The sequence below is a fragment of the Helianthus annuus genome, chromosome 15, assembly GCF_002127325.2.
Source record: "Helianthus annuus cultivar XRQ/B chromosome 15, HanXRQr2.0-SUNRISE, whole genome shotgun sequence".
NCBI lineage: Eukaryota > Viridiplantae > Streptophyta > Magnoliopsida > Asterales > Asteraceae > Helianthus > Helianthus annuus.
The window spans coordinates 129,220,459-129,241,954 of NC_035447.2; the positions used below are offsets into that span (position 1 = coordinate 129,220,459).

Genomic DNA, 21,496 nt, shown 5'->3' on the forward strand with positions numbered 1-21,496 from the left:
TCACGAACGGTTCACGAACACAAATAAATTTGGCGAATGCGATGAAGGATAAAGGTGGATGGCCCATAGAGTAGCACTAGAACTTGAATCCCTTATTGTGGAACAGGGGGTGATTGTATTCGTCTATGTAAATAACGAGAAAGGAAAAGGAAATGGTACAAAAACAAAGTGAAATAAGGTTTCCTGGTTTAATTGTTATGGTAATAAAATAAATAAAAATTTAATAATATAAATAGTATAGATACAATATATGAAAGTACAAAAATCTTTAATTAAAACACAAATATACGAACATAATCGAACGCATATAAAATGAACGAAAGTTCACGAACACCTTACCAAACGTTCACGAACATAATTGAACGAACGAGACCTATGTTCATGTTCGTTCATTTAACTAATCGAACAAAAGTTCTTATTCATGTTTGTTCGTTTATTAAATGAACGAACATAAACGAACTTCCCGCCGAACGGTTCACGAACTGTTCGCTGAATGTACGGTTCATTTACAGCCCTAGGTAGGATCAAGGTTGGAGAACTCGCTAGTCGTTAGTCGGCCGGTGAGGTGGGGACTAGCAACTACGTGGGATTAATCGGGATTAATCGGATCGGGTTTTTTATATGTAATTTTCAGTTTTATGTATACATATACACATTTTTATAGGTAAATATTTTAAGTAGCTTGGTTTTAACTCTTACTCAACTCATTTTTTAAGTATACAAGATTAATTGTTGGAATTCACATGGTTTGGTTGGAAACTGGTCGGAATTTAGAGGTTTTGGCCGGAATATACAGGTTTTTGTCGAAATCTTGGCCGGAATCGCCGATTTTTGGCTGGCCGACTAGGTCCGACTAGGCCCGACTAGCGATTAATGGACCGATTAACGAAAAATTACTCAGTTACTGACCGACTAGCGATTAATCACCGACTAGTCACCGTCTAATAGCGATTTTTACAACACTTGGTAGGATCATGAAATAAACCTACTAAACTACAAATAATTATACTACAAAATTTGCAGTCTAATTATTTGTAATTGTATGTGTATATTGTCACTTTTATTTGTTTCTTTATTAAAACAAGGCAAAATTACTTTTTGAGACTCTGTGTTTTAGGGGTTTTAATCATTTGAGTTCAAAATCAAAATGTTTAACGCCCTGATTCCCTATAAGCATTTTTCTTAAACATTTGAGTCCAATTTTTTAACACCATCCACCAAGTCTGTTAACTACGAGGATAATTTAGTCATTTACACACAAAGTACAAGTCTTATATGCATATGAAGACAAGGAACAAGTCTTTAATTCATATGGTCTTAATATATATATATATATATATATATATATATATAGGGAGAAAATCATGCGAGAACCACCTCTTATTGTGAGAACCGTGAGAACCAATGTGAACACACCAAAAATGCCTAAAAATAGCTAAAAATCACACAAAAATTTTTTTTTAATATTTTTATATAAAAATCGCTACTTTTCGAAGCCAAAAAAAAATTTTATTTTTTTTTTTAAAAAAATTTGGCCACTAAAAGTAGCGATTTGAGCATAAAAAATATTAAAAAAAAAATTAGATTTTTTTTTTATTTTTTTAGATTTTTTTAGGTTTTTTGGGGGTTTAGTTTTTAGTATTTTAGCTTGGGGGGGGGGGTTAGGTTTTTGGGGGGTGGGGAGGGGGTTTAGGTTTTTTTTTTTTTTTTTTTTTGGGGGGGGGAGGGGGGGTGTTTAGGTTTTTTTTTAGGTTTTTTGGGGGTTTTAGTTTTTAGCATTTAGCTTTGGGGGGGGGTTAGCTTGAGGGGGGGTGGGGGGGTTTAGGTTTTTTTTGGGGGGGGGGGGGGGGTTAGGTTTTTTTAGGGTTTTTTTTAGGTTTTTTAGCTATTTTAGGTTGTGTTCACATTGGTTCTCAAGGTTCTCACAATAAGGGTGGTTCTCACATGAGCCCCTCCCTATATATATATATATATATATATATATATATATATATATATATATATATATATATATAGGGTCAGGATTTAGAGAAAACGGTGAAAAGTGTGAGAACGGTGAGAACGCTTATGGATCGTCTGACCAAAACAATCCATGGACTAGATTGCGCGGTGGCGTTTTCGTAAATAACATCAATTTTATTATGTGGGACGCGCTTCATTAAGGGTAAAAGGGTCTTTTACCGCTCATATTCAAAACGCCATCAAATGATAAAACGCCATATAAAAAAATAAAACGCCATTTAAAACAAAACGCCAAAAATTAGTAATAAAATGCGTCAAATATTACAGGAAGATGAAGCAACACAGTAACTGAATTTCAGTTATTAACATTTATTAGAAGAAATTCCCTCCTAAATTACGCGGCAAAAACATCATTATATAAACATGATAAAACATAGCTCCCATAATCACTTCAATCTATCCATTTTCTGCAAAAAAAACATATTTAACCAAAAACGCCAACTCAACCAAAATGCCAAAAGTCGCAACAATCGTTTCGTGGAGATACACTCTGGGAATCAGGCGATACATCCTCCTTTTTTACAACAGAAGGAGGGTATATTTTAAGACGGTCAGGGCAATTCTGAAGATGGAAGAAGAGATACATATGCAAATCTTATCCATTGGCATCGCTCTAGACAACGAATGCCATGAAACGCCTATGCTTATGAAAGCATTAACCAGCAAATTTGGACCAATCAAAGCAGATGTGAAGCCAGACCCTGTCATGACATCATGGCGTTTTGATGATGAAACAGACATGGTGACCGTTACATACGTCAGCGGAGAGCAGGAAGTCTACTGGCTAGAAAACATCATGACAAAGCAGCGTCTGGGTTTCATGGAAGAATTGCATAACGCCACTTGTACCAACACAGAAATAGACTCAAAATTGGAGTTAATGTAAAACATGTTCAGGTGGAGGCTTCAGAATCTTCAGGAACAAGAAGCTGATGAAGGTGAAGGTGATGACATAGATGAAGATCCAGATGAAGACTCCGAGGAGGAAGAAGATGACGCAGGTGATGGATACTTTTTCGGATAAAGTATCTTCTGACGAAGGCTTTTAACTTTCTTTTTTTTTCTTCTATGTAATCTTCTTTTTTTAAGATAATTAAATGATATATTTCTATCTTTGTTAGCAAAACGACAAAAAATACTAAAAATGGTTAACCCTTACAAAACGCCAAAAATAACAAAAAAAATATTTCTCCTGCTTACTATTTTATTTACTCCGTATTGTATTTTGTCATCATGGTCTGCAAAACGCCATTTAAAAAAACGCCAAACTTAGAAGATGGGACGTCTATAACCTATAAAACTGATAAAACTGATCAACACAGTAAATACAAAAACAGTTACTGAAAAGATGGTTACTTTATTACTATCATTTATTACAATAAAAAGTCTCGCCTAAACTACGCGCCAAAAAACTCCTATAAGAGAGGGGTCTATATACAATGAAAATTAATCACACCCAGAAAAACACAAAACGGCATATCCTCTAGAAACCACTCACTTTTAAACGCCACAGATGGCAAAGCTTTCACTGAAATGGATCCTTCTCCTGAGGGGGTTAACTCAATAATATTTTGCTGAATGAGATGGACAAATATTCAAGAAAAAGAGACTAATGACAGTGATATGCCATCATGTGAGCTTTGTTCTTGATTATTATATGCGTGGAATAAAGGGATCAACACAAGTGTAAAATGCTATTTTGGACTCCATTATTACAAATAGCATCAAGCAAGAGTTGATCTTTAATGACATGCCACCAAACAAGAATATCACACCAAAAAATAGGTTGCCACAAAGCAGCTTCTTCCCAAAAAAAATGGGGTTTATGAAGGAAAGTTGGCATCTAGCTAAAGTATTCAAAAGAAGTTCAAAACGCCAAAAACAAACTCAAGAAGGAAGAGGCTAATGACATTGAAGATTCGGAAGAAAAATTGGATTACCATTTTGTATTATTTTTGTTTTCATTTTATATTGTTTTGATATCAAGTTATATGTTGTTTTGTTATCTAATTCTCTATAAATAAAATATATTATTATATAAAACGTTAAAAACTACAAACACCAAAACGCTACTAGTATGGAAACAAGGAGAACAGCTGCTGGCGAAACACCTTGTAAAAAGGTTATTAAACACCAAAAAGTTCACTAAACGCCAAAAAATGATCTTATTGTAATCTTATGCAAATATTAATGACTTGTAGTGATTTATTATACAAAACGCAAAAAAGGCCAAAAAAATTAACCAGAAAACGTTATAACGCCAAAAAATTATATATGTGACACAAAAACAATTAATTCAACGCCAAAAAGTTTAATAAGTACAATTAACGCCAAAAAAACTTAGACGCCAGAAAATATTATACCGCGTTGGGAAAATAAAAGAAGAATGAAAAGACAAAAAAGCCCCTCTGCCCTTCTCTATGTCACGGGACACATGTTGGGCCAGGATGCGTTCTCGCCGTTCTCACACTTTTGAGCGTTTTCTCCTGATCCCGTTTATATATATATATATATATATATAATATAAATACACACATCTACAGACACTTTCTCTCGCATCTCTGCACACCCTTCTCTCTCTATAAACACCACCAAGAACCATACACCACAATAAACCACCACCATATACCACCTCCGGCCCCATCTCCTTCAGCACCCGTCGTCACCATCAGAGCCGCCTCCACCATCCCACTGCCACCAACGATAAACGACAGCACCACCATCCCACTGCCCCGCCTCCGAACACCCACCAACAACACCACCACTGTGTAATCCAACCACCACTGTGTTAAAGAATCACCATTTTCTTAAAGAATCACCATAACTAGTTCGATTCACAGTCAACAACATCAAACACAATTCAAACAAAACAAACCTCATCTTTCAGATCTTGAGTTTGTTCGCAGATCTGGAATTACACAAGCAGTTACATTCGCAGATCTGTAGCAGTTGGAGGTCGTGAACGGATGTTGTGTTTGTGCTGGTTTTGACAATCGGAGATGCACGGTTGACGATCGAAGGTTGTGTTTTTGGTGGTGTTGACGGCCGGGGTTCTGATAGTGGTGGTGGCAGTAGTGTTGTATGGTGGTTATGGCAGTCCTTAGAGAGGGGGAGTCAGAAGAGAGAGAGAGAAGGGAGGTTGAGTGTGTGAGAGAGAGATATAAGAATGGTATATTATTTATTTTATTTTTATTCTTTTCTAAATAAAGGGATGTCTTTTCATTAAAAACTAACAGAATAATCTAATGGTGTTAACAAATTGGACTCAAATGGTTAAGAAAAGTGGTCGTAGGGACTCAAGACGTTAAACATTTTGATTTTGAACTCAAGTGGTTAAAACCTTTAAAACACAAAGACTCAAAAAATAATTCTCTTAAAACAATTAACATTGAAGAACCACAGGCCAAGCAAGATAAGTTAAAGGTGTGATTAACTTAGGGATTTCAATAAAACCTAAGCCTGAAGCATCTGTTGGCTAGATAAGTTATATGTGTAGTTAAGCTAGAGATGGCAAAAAAATAAATCAAGCCCGAAATATTTGGGAAAGGTATTCTGGTATGGGATTGAATTATTTTGTGGGTATAGGACGGACGTGGACCCATTTACCTAAATCGTACGCCTGTTTTAGAAAGTTTGCCTATTTATTATTTGTCTTTATATAAAGCTCCGGTGGGTGTTCTGAAAGCCCTCGAGGCCAAGATGAGAAAATTCTTATGGGCTGGTTCAGGTAACATAACTAAAATGAACTGGGTGGCTTGGGATTGGGTGACTTGGCCCAAGTCAAAAGGTGGGTTGGGGATTAGCAGGTTAAAAGAGGTCAACGAAGCACTTCTTGTCAAATGGGGGTGGAGATATAGGGCGGATAACCATAATCTGTGGAGTAAATTGGTGGAAGCATGTCACTGTAAGCATAACCAAAGAAGCTTCCTCCCTATTAACGAGAATATATCGGGGTGCTGGAAAAACATAGTGAAACTGATTTTCTAAAATGAAAATTAATGGGAAAGGGTTAAATCATTTTATTATGGGTAAAGTTGGGAATGGGTTTGATACTCGGTTTTGGATCGATAAGTGGGTGGGTGACCTTCCCTTCATGGAGAGGTGGCCCCATCTTTTTTGTTTGGAGTTGTTTAAATCGTGCAGGGTGGCAGAGAGAATGGAAACTGAAAGAGGTAACGGAGTGTTCAAATGGCAGTGGTCTAGGCAGCCTGAGTCGGAAGAGGAGCTCAAGGAATGGAAGGAATGTTACGAGGTGCTTAGTTTGGTGAGGCTCTCCTCTGGTAAGGATGCTTGGATTTGGAGTGGTGATAGTCAGAACGGTTTCTCGGTGAAGATGGTAAAATCAGCGTTGATAATGGATAGAGGTCCATGTCATCCCCCAAATTTTGTTTGGTGCAAATGGGTTCCTATTAAGTGCAATATAATGAATTGGAGAGGCAATTTGGATAGGCTTCCTACTAGAATAAATTTAAAAAGTAGGAATGTGGACATATCTTCATCTATGTGCACATTCTGCGAGGAAGCCGAGGAATCGGTCGAACATTTGTTCACTGCTTGTTCGGTTACTCTAAGGGTGTGGTCGGCATTCAGCGAGTGGTGCAACATCCCGCCTCTCTATCTTTTTGAATTTAAAGATATTTTAGATATCCACAAATTCATGAAGCGTAGTAAGAAGGAGGAGAAGAGTATCTATGGGTTTGCTTTGATAACATCTTGGTGCATGTGGAAAGAAAGAAATGAAGTGGTGTTTAATCAGAAAAGATGCAGTCCGCATGACATTATTGGGGAGTTAAAATCTAGAAGTTTTGCTTGGGTTAAAAATAGAACTACTTGTAAGTATATTAGATGGTTAGAGTGGTGTAAATACCCGATGTATATGTTGTAATTTCTTTGCCCTTTGCCCGTTTGGGTCGGGGTGCTGTGTTGTGTTTGGCCTTTTGCCCATTTGGGTCGGAGGCTGTTTTAATGAAGTTTAATTTTCAAAAAAAAAAATCTATTTGTCTTTGGGAATAAAGAGTAGAGTCTACAAAAATTACTTGGTTTTCACACAGCTCATACCTACATTCTTGATTCTTTTCTGTATCGTTTTTCATTTCCCTTTTTTTGTTTTACATACATAACATTCTTATCAGTGGCAGAACTAACTAGCCCAATAAATCAGGATTATCCCAAAAAAATTATCATACAATCATACAATAATAAAAAATGACAATAAATGAAATTAAAACAAATACCTAATAGATTTGTTATTTTCTTTTTTCATAGTTTGAAATTGTTCTATCACATCGCCGTCTTTTACTCTATCAAAAAAAAAAATCATTTTCGACCGCACAAACCATGACATTGTTCAAAAATTTCAGGCCCATTTGATTGCATAAATCCGTCTTGACAAGCTTCAATTTAAAAAAAAACATCTTTCAACGGTTGCGGTTGCAATCGGTAAAACCAAAGCTAGTTTCACTACTTGATAAACCAAAGTGCAAGAACTATGTGTTCTCGTTTCAACCATAAGACGAGCAAGATCAATGGACTTGTTTCAATTTTATTATTGTTTTGGGTTTGGGCTAATAGGCTAGGTTCAATTACCCAAACATAAGCATAAGCTAGTTCTAGTTTTCTAAATAGAAGTTGATGAATTCAAAACTTTTAAATCTTATAAAAAGAATTGGATTTTACTAAAATAAAGTATCCTAATTTTTGGTTAAGGGTATTCTAGAATTGTTTTAGGGGTATCCTTTGAATAAAACCAAAAAGAAAAAATAAAAAAATTTACATTGCGCATACGAAGTTGAGCCGTAGCTCATGCTACGGCTAATATAATGGTGTTCCACCCCTATTCTTGATTCTTATAATATATTACATTCAAACAATCTTGCATACACAGTTCAATATGAAGAAATAGGCAAGAATTCAGGATTGAGTTTGTGGGTATAAAGTGGAAAGATGAAGGTGGATGAGTTACATGCAAGTTATACTTTGATACCTTGCAAATTTCATTTCATTTTGTAATTTAAGTTGGATTCAAATTTTGGTTAGTGGTTGTATTTGTATGGTGCTATCTTAAACAAACTATATTTTGGTTACCCCTATGTTTGGTTTCTGGTTGGCCACCACTCTAAATAGAAAACAGCCCAACCTTGTTCTTTAGCCCATGTGGAATTTGTCAAATAACTAACTTTGTCACTGTGAATCTGCAACAAATCAGAAAATGTAACTCAACTTCACAATCTAATTTGAAATAGAATTAACTAAAACTGAACCACTCTTGCTATTTTTATTTTGTAGTTGTTAAACTAAAATAATAAATTATTTAAAATTAGAATGACAAGAAATTTAGTGTATGTATAATACCGGATGGGTATTGGGTTGGTATGAGACACGATTGTTAGTTATAATCGGGTATGTGATTGAGATTACCAATACATGTCCCGAACACATCCCATTATCATCCCATGGTTAAGCATTGTTAGACCACTTGGAGTGGAAGGGGCTTGAAGGGGGCGTGGAGCGACACGTGGTTGCCACATCAGCAGAGGGGGTTTTGCCCAAAAAGCAGGGGGTGGAAGGGGCTTGGAAGGGGGGGGGGGGTTAAAAAAACTAAACAATTAAACAGAAACTACCAACCACATCATCACCTTCCTTTGCCCCATGCCGGTGGAGATAACCACGCCACATCCCCCACGCCAACTCCAAGCCCCTATAGCGGGCAGTGTGCCTAGCGTGGATGGTCCTCCCACGCCACTCCAACGCCACCACTCTGTTCGATCTTTGAGAACATGAAAATATATCATAACAATCGTTGTAAGTGTTCTTGATAATATACATGCAAGAAAATGTCGATAGCTCTCGGTTGTCAAAAGTAACAAACAACAAACACGGGGATGTTAAAAAATCGAATATCTATTACTCCAATTGGGCATACCAAACACCCTGGATTTTCACATCCTTTGGGGCCTTGACCCCAAGATCGGTGTCTGAGGGCTGACTGCTCACAAACACCCCGATCACCTCTCCAGTGTCAGCCTTACTAGAGGTGAGACTCAAGGTGATCTTTCCGGTGCCTGATGCGGTGTTCTTTATGTTTTCTTTTAGGAGTTCCTCTTCATCTCCTCTCCCGCCAGCTGGCAGAGCCACCGCGTTGTCATAACCAGTGGAACCACTGGGTCGAGAAAAGACGAGCCTCTATATGATGGCACTAGAAAATCCCCACCAAAGCTCTCGGGTTTACCCGAGGCAACAAATTCTTTGATTGTAAAGAGGAATGGCATGCGTTCGCCTCCTGGAAACTGAACAGTCACAGCAGCGTAATCAATCCCGTCTTTTTCCTCAAACTTGATGTTTCCATCAGATGATACTTCCAACGGACCCTCAATCTCATCTAGAGTGTAGGTCAAATGAGTCACGAGTTTAGTCTTTTGGAACTCGGGTGCAGAATTCTTGCTTACACCCTCGTCTTTGACCGTGAAAGACGTGGGCTCCAAGCAGAACTTCTTGGCGTTGTATTCGCCTGCTTTGATAGCAAATCCATCGACTCCACCTTCGATGGTTGGGCACTTGTTAGCCGTTCCAGTTCCTTTTACTTCCATGTATGTCTTGCTTTGAATTTCATCAAAAGTTAGCCTTTTTGGTGATCCCTCAACACTTGCTCCCTGAAATGAAATACACATCCATTATCATCAAACCATCCACAAAAGTTCATATAATCATGAGTTTACACAAATCATATACTAGTTTACTGTGATCAAATCATCAATCCTTATGATGCAGCATCATGACAACAGAAGTAACAATAATAAGATCAATATGTCACTAGATTAGCTCCCAGAAACATTTTTCATAGATGTCGCTAATTTTCATTGTTCGGATATTGCTTAATTAAATATTTTTCGGTTGGGGTCAAGTCGGTCAGACTATTTTGAAAACTCAAAACCTGTTATGTTTATGAACAGCCTGTTTGAACAATTTCATTTTATTTTACCTGTTATGTTTATGAACAGCTACTCACCTGATTTTTGGTATGTCATTTGTCTATGTTTTTACGCAACTTTGGTTATGCGAATTTTGTTATCGTCATAATATGTGCATGTGCAATTACTTTGATTAGGTGTCACGAATGAATGATGGCGCTGACAGGTTATGTTGTGTTAACTACAACGTTTATTCTGTCGTATTTGCGCACGAGTAGGTTCGTGATTACGAAGTGATCGAGTTGCAGGTTATTGTGTGAGCTCAGTTGTGTTCAGCTTTGGGAGCATTACAATGTTTATTTACCTTGCTATCGATGTTTTCGTGTTTGTGTGGGCACGAAGTTTTTGTTTTGGCGTTTATAGGCTTAGTTATGTTTTTGACCCGGCTGTGCACTTGGTTGTGACGAGCCTTGGGGATCTACAACGTTTCCTATGGTCGAGCCATTGATGTTTTCGTGTACGCCCAAAGTAATAAATGCAGTTGTGACAAGAAATTTGCATGAAATAAAAGTAGCCAAACACTTCTTGTATTATAGTAAATGTGTTGGCAATTCGGCCTTTGCGATTACATAGTTGTTTTACATATAGCACTTTCTAAGCTGCTGAGCGTTCCAAGTTCGTGGAACCTCTTTGTCGTAGATGGTGCGCAGTTTGTAAGCTCCTTTGCCGAGTACTGCATCGATGACATATGGGCCTTCCCATTTGGGGGCCAGTTTTCCGGGCTTTTCTGCGTAGGATGCCTCATTGTCTCTTAGGACGTAGTCTCCCGGGTTGAAAGTGCAGACTCGGACTCTGGAGTTGTAATATTTTTCCAGCTTCGTTTTGTACTTTGCCTCATTGATTGCTGCCATCTCTCTCCTTTCTTCTAGGAGGTCCAGATCAATCCTCATTTCTTCTTCATTGTCGATTAAGTTCATGGAGAGCATTCGTGGAGATGGCAACCCGATTTCTGCTGGTATTACTGCTTCAGACCCATAGACTAAGCTGAACGGTGTCTCACCGTTGCTTGTCTTTGGCATTGTCCTATGGGCCTACAGTATGCTGGGCAGTTCGTCTACCCAACCTCTTCTTTTCTCGCCTAGCCTTGCCTTGATACCATCGACAATGCTGTTGTTGACTGCCTCTACTTGATCGTTCCCTTGCGGGTGCGCAACCGAAGAGAAGGTGTGTTCGATGTGCAATTCTTTGAACCATCATTCGAGGTCATCTGCTGCGAAGTTCGTTCCATTGTCGGTGATGATTCTGAGAGGTAGGCCAAAACGGCATATGATTTGTTCCCATATGAATCGCTTGACGACTGTTGATGTGGTTGATGCAAGTGCCTTCGCCTCTACCCACTTGGTAAAATAGTCGACTGCGACTATTATGAATTTGACCGCCCCTGGTGCTTCTGGGAAAGGACCTACCATGTCTATGCCCCATTGTTGAAAGGGCCATGCGGTTGTGACTGGTACTAGTTCATTTTTGGGGCGCATAGTCTTAGGCGCATGTCTCTGGCATCCGCTGCACTTCCTCAACTCTTTCACAGCGTCTAAATGCATCCCGGGCCAGTAGTACCCGGCGTTCATCACTTTTGCCACCACCATTCGAGGCCCTGCATGTATACCACAAATTCCTTCGTGGACCTCTCTAATAAAATAGTTTACGTCTTCGGCGTCAACGCATCTCAACAATGGACCGAGGTATGACTTTCGGTATAGTATTCCATCGGCCATCTGATAATGTTCGGTTTGTACTGGATCTTCCGCACCTCAGCTTTATTCTCGGGAAGTATCCCTGACTGAAGGTACATGATTATCGGAGTCATCCAAGACGTTGTCCCTGTCTGGATGACGCTTACTTCTCTGAGTGGAACGGATGGGTTGCTCAAAACTTCTATGCGCACATCCTTTGCTAGGTGTTGAAAACTTGTCGATGCGAGTTTACTCAGCGCATTCGCTGGGTTATTCTCGCTTCTGTTTATGTGATGCACCTTGTAGGAGTAGAAGTTTTGTAGCAACGTTTTTGCTTGGCCGAGATAGAGTGCGATTACATCCCCCTTGGCTTCGTATTGGCCGTTGATTTGCCCTGCTACTAGCATTGAGTCTACGTGCGCTTCGATGTGTTTGACTCCCATTTTGATTGCCAATCTTAAGCCGGCGAGGAAAGCTTCATATTCGGCTTCATTGTTCGTACTCTTGAAGTCTAGCCGTATTGCGTACTGTCACACCCCGGTTTCCACGTGTATCACCGGTGGCCCGGTGGGGGATTACCGTGACGTAGTTGGCAACAATATAGTCAAACCACACAATATATGAATGCACAGCGGAAGCATAAAGATAAATATATTTCAACAATCAAATGTAATATCCAAGTATCACAATCGTCGAAATATAATCCACAGGGGATCAAAATAAAATATAAAATATTGTTCAACAGATATTGGCATCCCAAGCTTGCGAGACTCTAACGATGCTAAGGAGTGGCCAGCCTATTACGAGTAGAACCTGCATTAATCTTTTTGGGGAAAATACGTCAGTTTACACTGGTAAATACATTCAACCGACACTTTTGTAAAATGTTTAATAAAATTGATTTGAATGCACAAGGCACAAACTCTTTATAACTTGGGATAATTTATAATTAAATCTTGTAAAAGAATTACATGTTCACTATGCGTTCGGTCGCCCGGGTCGTGCCGGGTTTAAGTTTAATAGACACACCACATAGTATAAAACCGCGGCGGGAAAACCAACGGCTATACCTTTATAATTAAGGACACATTGACGGGTGTACGCCTACACCCGCGTGTCTAGGTCGTGGCCATTTCGTAAAATGCTGCCAAGGATATCCGGGACATGGTCATTAAGCTCCCAAAGGCGTAAAGCCAACAAAACGTATTTAAACGGGCCGATTAAATTATTCAATTAACCACCATATGATGGAAGATTTAATGCCCGAACAAGCGGTAATTTATATACCGTAACCCAAGCCCGTATAGGGAAAATAAGTTAAAAGTATTTACCTGAGCAAGTAATAATCCTTAATAAACAAATGCAAGTTTCTTTTACTGGTCTCCTATTCTGGAACGAAGGTTTAAAACAACCTATTAGAATCCTAACGGGTCTTTAGTTTAGCCTTAGCTTAGACCGGTTAGTTTCAAAGGATAATTACGGTTTAATCGCGTGAAAGGCGAAAACCGGGAATGCAATGCGGTTTAGACCCAACAAGTTTGAAGACTTGTCTTATATGGGTAATATAACCACACTCTGGATTTTGAAGTCAAAACAATAAGGTTTGACCCGTTTCAGCTAGTTTACGTAAACTAGTTACATAAACCTAACCGTGCGCGCAAAAGGCGTAACGGGTAACCGCAAGAGTCCTACACAAGTTTTCCTAAGTCAATATGCTTTAAAGAGGTTGTGGTATCAGTAGGATACCTTCCATAATGCCCGTAACGAGTTTAAATCCATTATATGCTCCGTAGGGGTATTTCGGTCATTTTAAAGATTATAAAAGAGGTTTCTGAGTTCTACAGGAAATCTGAGTTTTCCGAACAGTTTATAAAGTCCAAAATACTCTATTTATTATTTAAAATCAGTAGCAACTGGAATCGGGTCAAAATACCATGTAGAACTCAAGTTATGCTCGAAAAGGGTATATTCGGTATTTACCGAACCGATGCCATAACCCCAGGTTATGAGTAGGTAAAAAAATAATTAAAAATCTTTAAAAATTCCAAAATATTATTTTACATCAGTGTGCAAAAGGTTTGGTGTCGAAATCTGGGTTTAGATAGGCTTTATGCTAAATGCGCCGTTTAATTACTAAAGTTTCCGTAATTGCGCTATTTAGCATAACTCCTATTCTGGACCTCGGATTGATGTGAAATTTTAGGGACATGCTTAGAAATCAATAACCAAGGTTATTGTCCTCTCATGTGTCCAAAATTCTCGTTTTAAAGTAAAAAGGGCGTTACGGTCAACTTTTAAGCATTTAACGGAAATGTGCTAAAGACTCGGACAAACAACGAACCGGTCACAGAGGGTTAACCCATCATGTAACCTGGTCCTAAGAGAGTCCTAAGGCATATCTAACTCATACCAAAATGGGTCAGAACTGAAGTCAAAGCAAAAGTCAAAGTTTTGCGACTTTCGGCTCCGAACCGGGTCAAAACAGTAAATGGTCGGATCAAACAAGCTTAGACTAGTTAATATACTTATTATCATATTATATGAGTGTTAAAACAGGTTACATGCTATCTACATTACTGATTATGCATAAAATCACAAAATAGCATTCTATTGACTTTTTCTAAGCAAGTTTGACTCGACATTCGGACTAGTTAGAGTGGGAATCAGAGGGTGCCCTTTTAGGGGTTTAAAGCCCACATGATTACCAACATATAACTACCTTTGATTCGACAAACCACTGGACCATTTGTGATTTATCGCTAAGTCAATCGTTAATTACGACGGATTGACTTTTAAGCTATAACTATGAAAAACTAAACCACAAAGGGTTAGGCAAACTTACAGAAGCTTGGTACACGACCAGAGATGTTAGAAGAGTGCTCTTGAGCTCCAGATGTGATCAAGAAAGCAGGTTTGAGGTGTGTTTACTAAGTGCACAACTCATGGCCTTTTATAGTGAAAATGGAAGCACAAGATCATCACCACTAAGGCTATAAGGGTTCCTTGATCATCAACATGTGTCCCTGGGTGCTAGGGGTCGTTTAGGGGGCGCCCATGCTGCCATAATTGCCATATAAGTCGGTTAAAATAGCAAACAGTGCTCCTGTCCCCGTATTCTGCATCTGGCGGCCTGACGCGGCCCGCGTTAAGGATCAGGCTACCCTTACGCGGGTCGCCTGAATCCTAATGTCAGGCAACGAATCTGTACATGGCTCGCGGCCTGCGTAAGATTACTTGCATCTCTAACGCGGGTCGCTTGAGACTTAATTTTCAAGATTTTCAAATCTTTTGCCATTATTGCCCTGGCCTTTCGGTTTCGAAGGGGTAACTTTGCGTTTTGGGCCTCGTTTATTTACGAATAAGGGCCTCGTGACTTTTACCCGCACCGTTAAGTCCCCGGTTAGTTTAATTACTATCCGAAAAGCCCTAACTTTTATTGTTGACGCTTTTAACCCTTTTTAACGAATTCGATCACAACTTTCTCGTTTTGAATCGGAACTTCGCGAAATTTAAATCACGCATTCTAGTGAGTATAATTTATCATTACAAAGCCTCGGGTATGTCCAAAGGTCACTCAGAGGTATAACTTAAACATGTTGACACATTTGGCCCCTGCAGTTTGTAATTCCTCACTTTCTTTCACAAATCATTCCGTACGATCCATGATTCATTCGTTTGAAGGTACTAGCATCATTTAGGGTTACTATACAGTATATGTATCCCTCGTTGACATTTTTAACCCTCGAATTTATATACTTCCGATGTTTGTCAACTTCAGTCCTTTAATTAGTATTTAATACCACGTGTAAACTCAAGACACGTGTCAATACATTTTTGGACGCAAAATTTCGAGGTGTTACACGTACGTGAACTCATGTTTGTCGGGGCTTACCAGCCTAAGCCCTGCGCCTGCTCCGTCCTCGTTAGACGCGCCGTCTGTGTATAACAACCATGGTTCTTCTACTTGCTTCTTCTAGGCTTTCTCCATTGCTTTACATTCTCGGTCCTTATCGTCAGGTACCTCTGTCATGAAATCTGCTAGCACTTGCCCCTTGATGGCTGGTCTTGGTCTGAAGACCACATTGTGACCTCCGAGCTCTATCGCCCATTTTGCTAGCCTTCCTGAGATTTCTGGCCTTGCCAGGATGTTGCCAATGTTGTAGTTTGTTAACACATGTATGACATGGTTAGCGAAATATCTTCGCAGTCGTCTTGATGCATGGATTAAGGACTAGCTTCTCCATGATGACGTACCGAGTTTCTAGATCGGTCAAGGTTCGTGATACATAGTAGACTGGTGTTTGGATACCTTGACGATCAACTAGTAGCACCGCTCCAACTGCCTTATCAGAGGCTGATAGATACAGTACCAGGGGCTCTCCTTTGATTGGTGCGGTTAGTGTCAGCAGTTTGATGAGGCAATCTTTCATCTCGCGGAACGCGTTCTCAGCTTCCGGAGTCCATTGAAACTGGCTTTTCTTCATGCAATTGCGTAATGTCTTGATGAACGGAAAGGACTTTGCGGCGTGATTAGCTAGGAAACGATTGAGTGTCGCTAACCGTCCTGCTAACTTTTGCATCTCTTTGATGTTTGATGGGGAAGGCATTCTTTCAATTGCTTGAACTTTATCTGGGTTTACTTTGAAACCGTCTTTTGTGACAATGAACCCCCAGAATTTCCCTTCTTCCATGCCAAATGAGCATTTTGCTGGATTGAGTTTAATGCTTACGCTGCGCAGCGTGTTGAAAGTCTTTTGGATGTTCAACAGCATCATGCTTTCTTCCTTGCTCATAATCACCAGATCGTCCATATACACCTCGTTGTACTTGCCGATGGCGTCACTGAATGTCTCGTTCATCAATCTCTGATAGGTCGCGCCCGCATTCTTTAAGTCGAAGGGCATCTTGGTGTAACAGTACAGCCCTGTTGGTGTGCGGAATGCTGTTTTGTCTTCATCCTGAATAGCCATTTGGACCTGGTGATACCCCTTGTAACAGTCAAGGAAGCACTTCCACCTGAATGTTGCTAGAGAGTCGATCTTTTCGTCTATGTCTGGTAAGGCGTAACTGTCACGTGGGCACGCCTTGTTTAGATCTTTGTAATCTACGCACATTCTCCAGCTTCCATTTGGTTTCTTTACCATCACTGGGCTTGCCACCCATGTTTGATACCTGACTTCTCTAATTATGCCTGTATTTAACAGCTCCATTACTTGCTCCTTCATGGCATCGTGTTTTATGTCGCCCAGGTGGCGTTTGGCATGTACTACTGGCTTCGCTTCTTCCGAGACGTTTAACTGATGTTCTGCTATGTGCCGTGGAATACCCACCATATCTGCTGGTGTCCAGGTGAACACGTCCATATTTTCATGTAACAACTTCTTGAGCATCGCGCGCGTTAAATCGGACATTGCAGGCCCCAAGGTGACTGTCTGTTCTGGGTATGTGCTGTTCAGTACCCATTTTTATGCATCCGCGTGCGGTGCTTGTTTGCTTGCCTTTGCGGGTCTGACCTCATCTGTTGTTAAGACTTCTTTGCTTGCGTATATTAATGCTAATCCTGTTTCTGTTGGGAATCCAACGGCTGAGTGTGGTGCAGAGCATAGCATACTGAAGTCTCCTTGAGATTCTCTTCCTAAGAGGATGTCATGTCTTGAATGTGCTGGTAACACCATGAATGTGACCTCTTCTGTTCTCGAATTTCTTTCGTCTGAGAGTAACACCGGGAATGATATCTGTCCCAGGGGAAAGACGGCTTCGTTGCAGAAACCAGTGAGTGGGTAATCGACTGGTTCCAAGCGCGCCTTGTCCTCCTGATCAAATTGGTTAAAGCATTGTTCATATATGATGTTCGCGGTGCTTCCCGGATCGATGAAAATGTAGTCTGTTTGGTAGTGACCAATCACTCCTGAGATGACTATTGGTCGCTTTTCCCTTGGGCCCCCTCTAACAACGGGAAAAATAACTTGTCGCTCGCGCCACGAGTCGTCTTATCTGCGCTTGTTGTAGTTTTTCTTTGCCCTTCTTGGACCTCCCTGAACCATGTGGGTTTCTAACTTCCTGAGCTTTTTGTTATCTGGCCCTTCTTCTCGTCTTTGAATTTGGCGATAATCGCGTTTCTCGCCCTTTACCAAATGAGTGAGCTTTCCATCTCTCAGGTCCCTTTCAATTTCTTGCTTTAGACTGAAACAATCATCGGTTAGGTGACCCGTGTCTTTGTGGAATTCACAGAAGAGATTGGGATCCTGACCCCTTTTGTTGCGCATCTGTAGGGGTGGTTTGAATTGGTGATTTTCAGTGGCCAAGACCTCAGAAGGGGTCTTTGTCAATCGTGTCCACTGTTTCTCTCTGTTTTCTCTTTTTACTTCTTTTCGGTGGGCTATCTGATTGATTGTGTGTCGCGCGTCTTCTCTCGGTGGGCTTCTTTCTCTGTGACTGGAAGTCTTCCATGGCTGGCCTCTGCCTTTTCTGCCTTGTCGGTCATTAGAGTTATGCGCGCGTTGACGGTGGTCGTCACCGGTCAACTGTTTATTTGTTTGTGCTATTGTTTTGGCTGCCTCAATGAAGGTTTCCCAGTCTTTGGGTCCTCCGCCTCTTCCTTTCACGCGCTTGATTAGATCATCACACTTGACTGCCCTCATGAAGTGCGCGCGCATCATCTTTTCACCCACGTCTCCGATCTCCAGACATTCCTTGTTATATCTTGTGATAAAATCTTCCACGCTTTCGTGGTCTCGACGCCATATATTCAGACAATCGGCCGGGTCTCTGGTGTGTCTTCGCTGTTGAGAGAAGTGCGCAAGGAACTTCTCTCTGAAGTCGACCATGTTTTAATTTTTCCTGCTGGTAAGCTGTCGAACCAGACGCGCGCTGCGCCCACAAATGTTTGTGCGAAAAGATGACACCAAGTTGGTAGGTTCTAGCCACCTGTTGCTCCTGCGCCTTTAAAAACTTGGAGGTGGTCATCTGGGTCTGTCAGGCTATTGTATTTGCCCACGTTGTGCGGCAACTTTGTCTTGTCTATAGCAGCTGTGGCGATTTCCCTGATGAATTTTGAATCTTCAGCCATGTCGTCTGGACGATAGCTTAAGGTATAATCATGTTCTGCCTTTGGGTTGTACCCTGCGCGCTTAGCAGGTTTGTACGACGCGTGTTCTGGGTGTAGTCTGCTGAACACTGTGCTTTCTTTGTATGTTGGGTCTTCCTCTTCGTCTTCCCATTCATTGTTCATATTGCGCGCGCCCAGGCGGCTTTGAATCGGCCTTCGTTGTAAGTTGGAGTGCTGCACATAATTGCTTTCTGTTTCGCCGTAGGTGTCGCGCGTGTCGTGTGCGCTGGGCTTTCTGATGTTTGTTGCAGGTCCTTTTTCTGGGCGTAAAGTCCACACATTGACCTGCTGAGTCGTGTGTGTGCTCAGAGATCGTTGCGGTGGGGTAGCGAATGCCGACTGGTTAGCCTGTGCTTGGAGTAGGGCTTGTTGCGCGCTCAGTTGTGTATAAACAAGGTTTATAGATGCCATCTGTTCGGCGTACCAGGAAGCCAGAGTTTTTCCTTCGGGTAGCCCTAAAAGTGCAGAGAAATTTAGCTGTGCTTGTTCCGATGGAGCTGAGGGGCCAGCTCCATGGCTTGGTGTCTACACTGGTGGAGGTGTTTGCTAGACTACTCCTGGTGGAGGTTGGAAAGTGGCTCCTTTTGTGGTCTGAGTGATTATCCTAGTGGGGGCTTGGAAAATGGGTCCAGTTGTGGTTTGGCTAGCGACCCTGGATGCACTTCCAAAAATACTAGGAAAATCGTTGTTTGTCTGCCCTCCTGGATGATTTCGTTCCTTTGACCCCTTTGGACGTGTGTTGTGTCCGAAACGAGTTCAAAGGAAGAAACTTCTCCATCTACATGGTGTGAAGGGTTTTGTTCAGCCATTTTTATGAGTGTTTCTTGAAAAGAAAAGAGATGAGATTGGTTTTGCAAAAAAGCGGATGACGCCAATGATGAAACACCGATTAACACCAAGGTTAATAGATGAGGTTATTTCTTCTGTGGGTTCAACCTCTTTCCTTACTCGTGATAATAGCCTGAATCCTGCAAAACAGTAACACCGTTAGTCTCGTTAAGAGGGGGAGATGAGGATTTTCCCTCTTAACCAGGCTCCGGCGTGAGAATAAGTATTGTTCTGAGAGAATAAAACAGTGTGTGTATAGAGTGGGTAAAGAGAGTAAAAAGATCCTGAACCTGAATGGTGAAGGGTCCTATTTATAGCCGGAGGGTGAAGAAGGGAGGAGCAACTGTGCCAGCTGTGGATGCGCGCCAGCTGTCCGACCAAGGAATATCCTCTTGGTCTGCTCTGTCACGGCTGGTGTAGTGGTACACGTGGCGCGCTTACGTTTGTCCATGTTGGAAACCTTGTACTGGTGTTGTCAGCTCTGCCCCCTGAGTTGTCGCAGGTCTATGTGGCGTTCTGCGAGTGGTGACACGTGTTGTCCTTTTTGTCTGGTAGAGCATCTTTGGTGCCACCTGCAGATCTTCTAGAAGTTCCTAGAAGCTTCTGGATTGCTTTGCTGATGTGGTCGACAAGTATGCTCAGAAAGTGGTGTGGTCCCTGCTATGTAGGCAGGGAATTGGGACCATACCTTTTCACTAGCAATATTCAAATTTAAGATCCTAGCCAACAATTCCATGACTTAAGCTACGTAAATAAGTTTAGCTTAGGGTGTGTCTAAATACACTCCCCTATTTACTTGTCACACCCCTGTGAGAGAGGAAAAATGGAAGAATGATGGATCCCACACCCAAGTTTGTAAGATGAGAGGGGTGTAACAAGTAAACAAAACAAGGGTGCATGTATTTAAAAGCACGTCATTCAAAAAAGTATGAAAAGCGTGGTACACGCAAATTAATAAACAGTTGATGCGCGCTCAAGAGACATACCGAGACAACAAGAGTCGAAGTCACGAGAGCGAGGCTAGCGATCTTGGTGGCATCGGTGCATTTCTGAGCAAATTCATTGAGAACATACTGAAGAGAGCAAGACACCCGGGCACCAGCGGGTTCGACACCGAAGGCCTTACAAATGCTCGGAGAAGAACCGAGCTGCAACCGGGCCGAGACACCGGGCTTTGTTGGGGTCAAAAATGTGGCTGCTGCTTGTAATGAAGATGCCACTGTTGGTTGTACCAAACCCTAATTAGTTGCAAAAGTTTGGGTTTGAAGTAGAAAAGAAAACTGTATGGTGTGAGGGGTTTGATGGAGATTTTATTCGTGTGTCATGAGATAATTAGATAGGAAAAGGTGTTCTTTCATTGGTTGATCACAAGTTTGTTACTCTGAATGGTGTTTGTGTTATGCCACGTGACGTGGCACTTGAGTTTTAAGGCCGGAGGGTATGGGAAGCGCCACCCTGCCACATCTGCATCCATAGCGCCCCGTGGGCGCCAACCTTCATACCGCCGCCGTTAGGGGGGGGCGCCATGGGACTCCACCAGCATGTTAACGACAAATTGTTGAGTTGATCGAGGCATTTGGTCAAGATAAGGGGGCGCTATAGGCATTGAGGGGGCTTTATCCCACACCCTGCAAGTTAAGGGAAAGGGTCTTAAAGCCCCCTGTCTGACGTGGACGTGACTGATATGATAAAGCCCCTACAGACTTTATCCCACATCCTCTTCCTAAGGATCAAAATACTACACTATCATTTTACACATAGGAGATTATAAAGTTGCTATTGTTACATTATTGTTCACAAACTCTAAAAATTAATACTTTCATTATTCATATGATGTTGGCAAGTTGTTCTTTTCGACCGTGCAAGTTATAAATACTTTAGCTTAGTCAAACAAGAGT

General features: G+C 41.1%; 1 protein-coding gene and 1 pseudogene across 1 annotated transcript; one reads left to right on the forward strand and one right to left on the reverse strand.

Annotated features, from left to right (window-relative positions):
* Positions 1 to 6,178: 6,178 nt before the first annotated feature.
* Positions 6,179 to 6,907, forward strand: LOC110887263. The gene has a single exon (XM_022135005.1). The coding sequence runs from the start codon at positions 6,179 to 6,181 to the stop codon at positions 6,905 to 6,907; it is 729 nt and encodes a 242-aa protein (XP_021990697.1).
* Positions 6,908 to 8,925: 2,018 nt separating this feature from the next.
* LOC110887249 lies at positions 8,926 to 21,125 on the reverse strand (annotated as a pseudogene).
* Positions 21,126 to 21,496: the final 371 nt, after the last annotated feature.

Excerpts from the sequence above, each read along its gene's own strand:
- LOC110887263 (XM_022135005.1), top strand. The coding sequence starts at position 6,179 with ATGGAAACTGAAAGAGGTAACGGAGTGTTCAAATGGCAGTGGTCTAGG.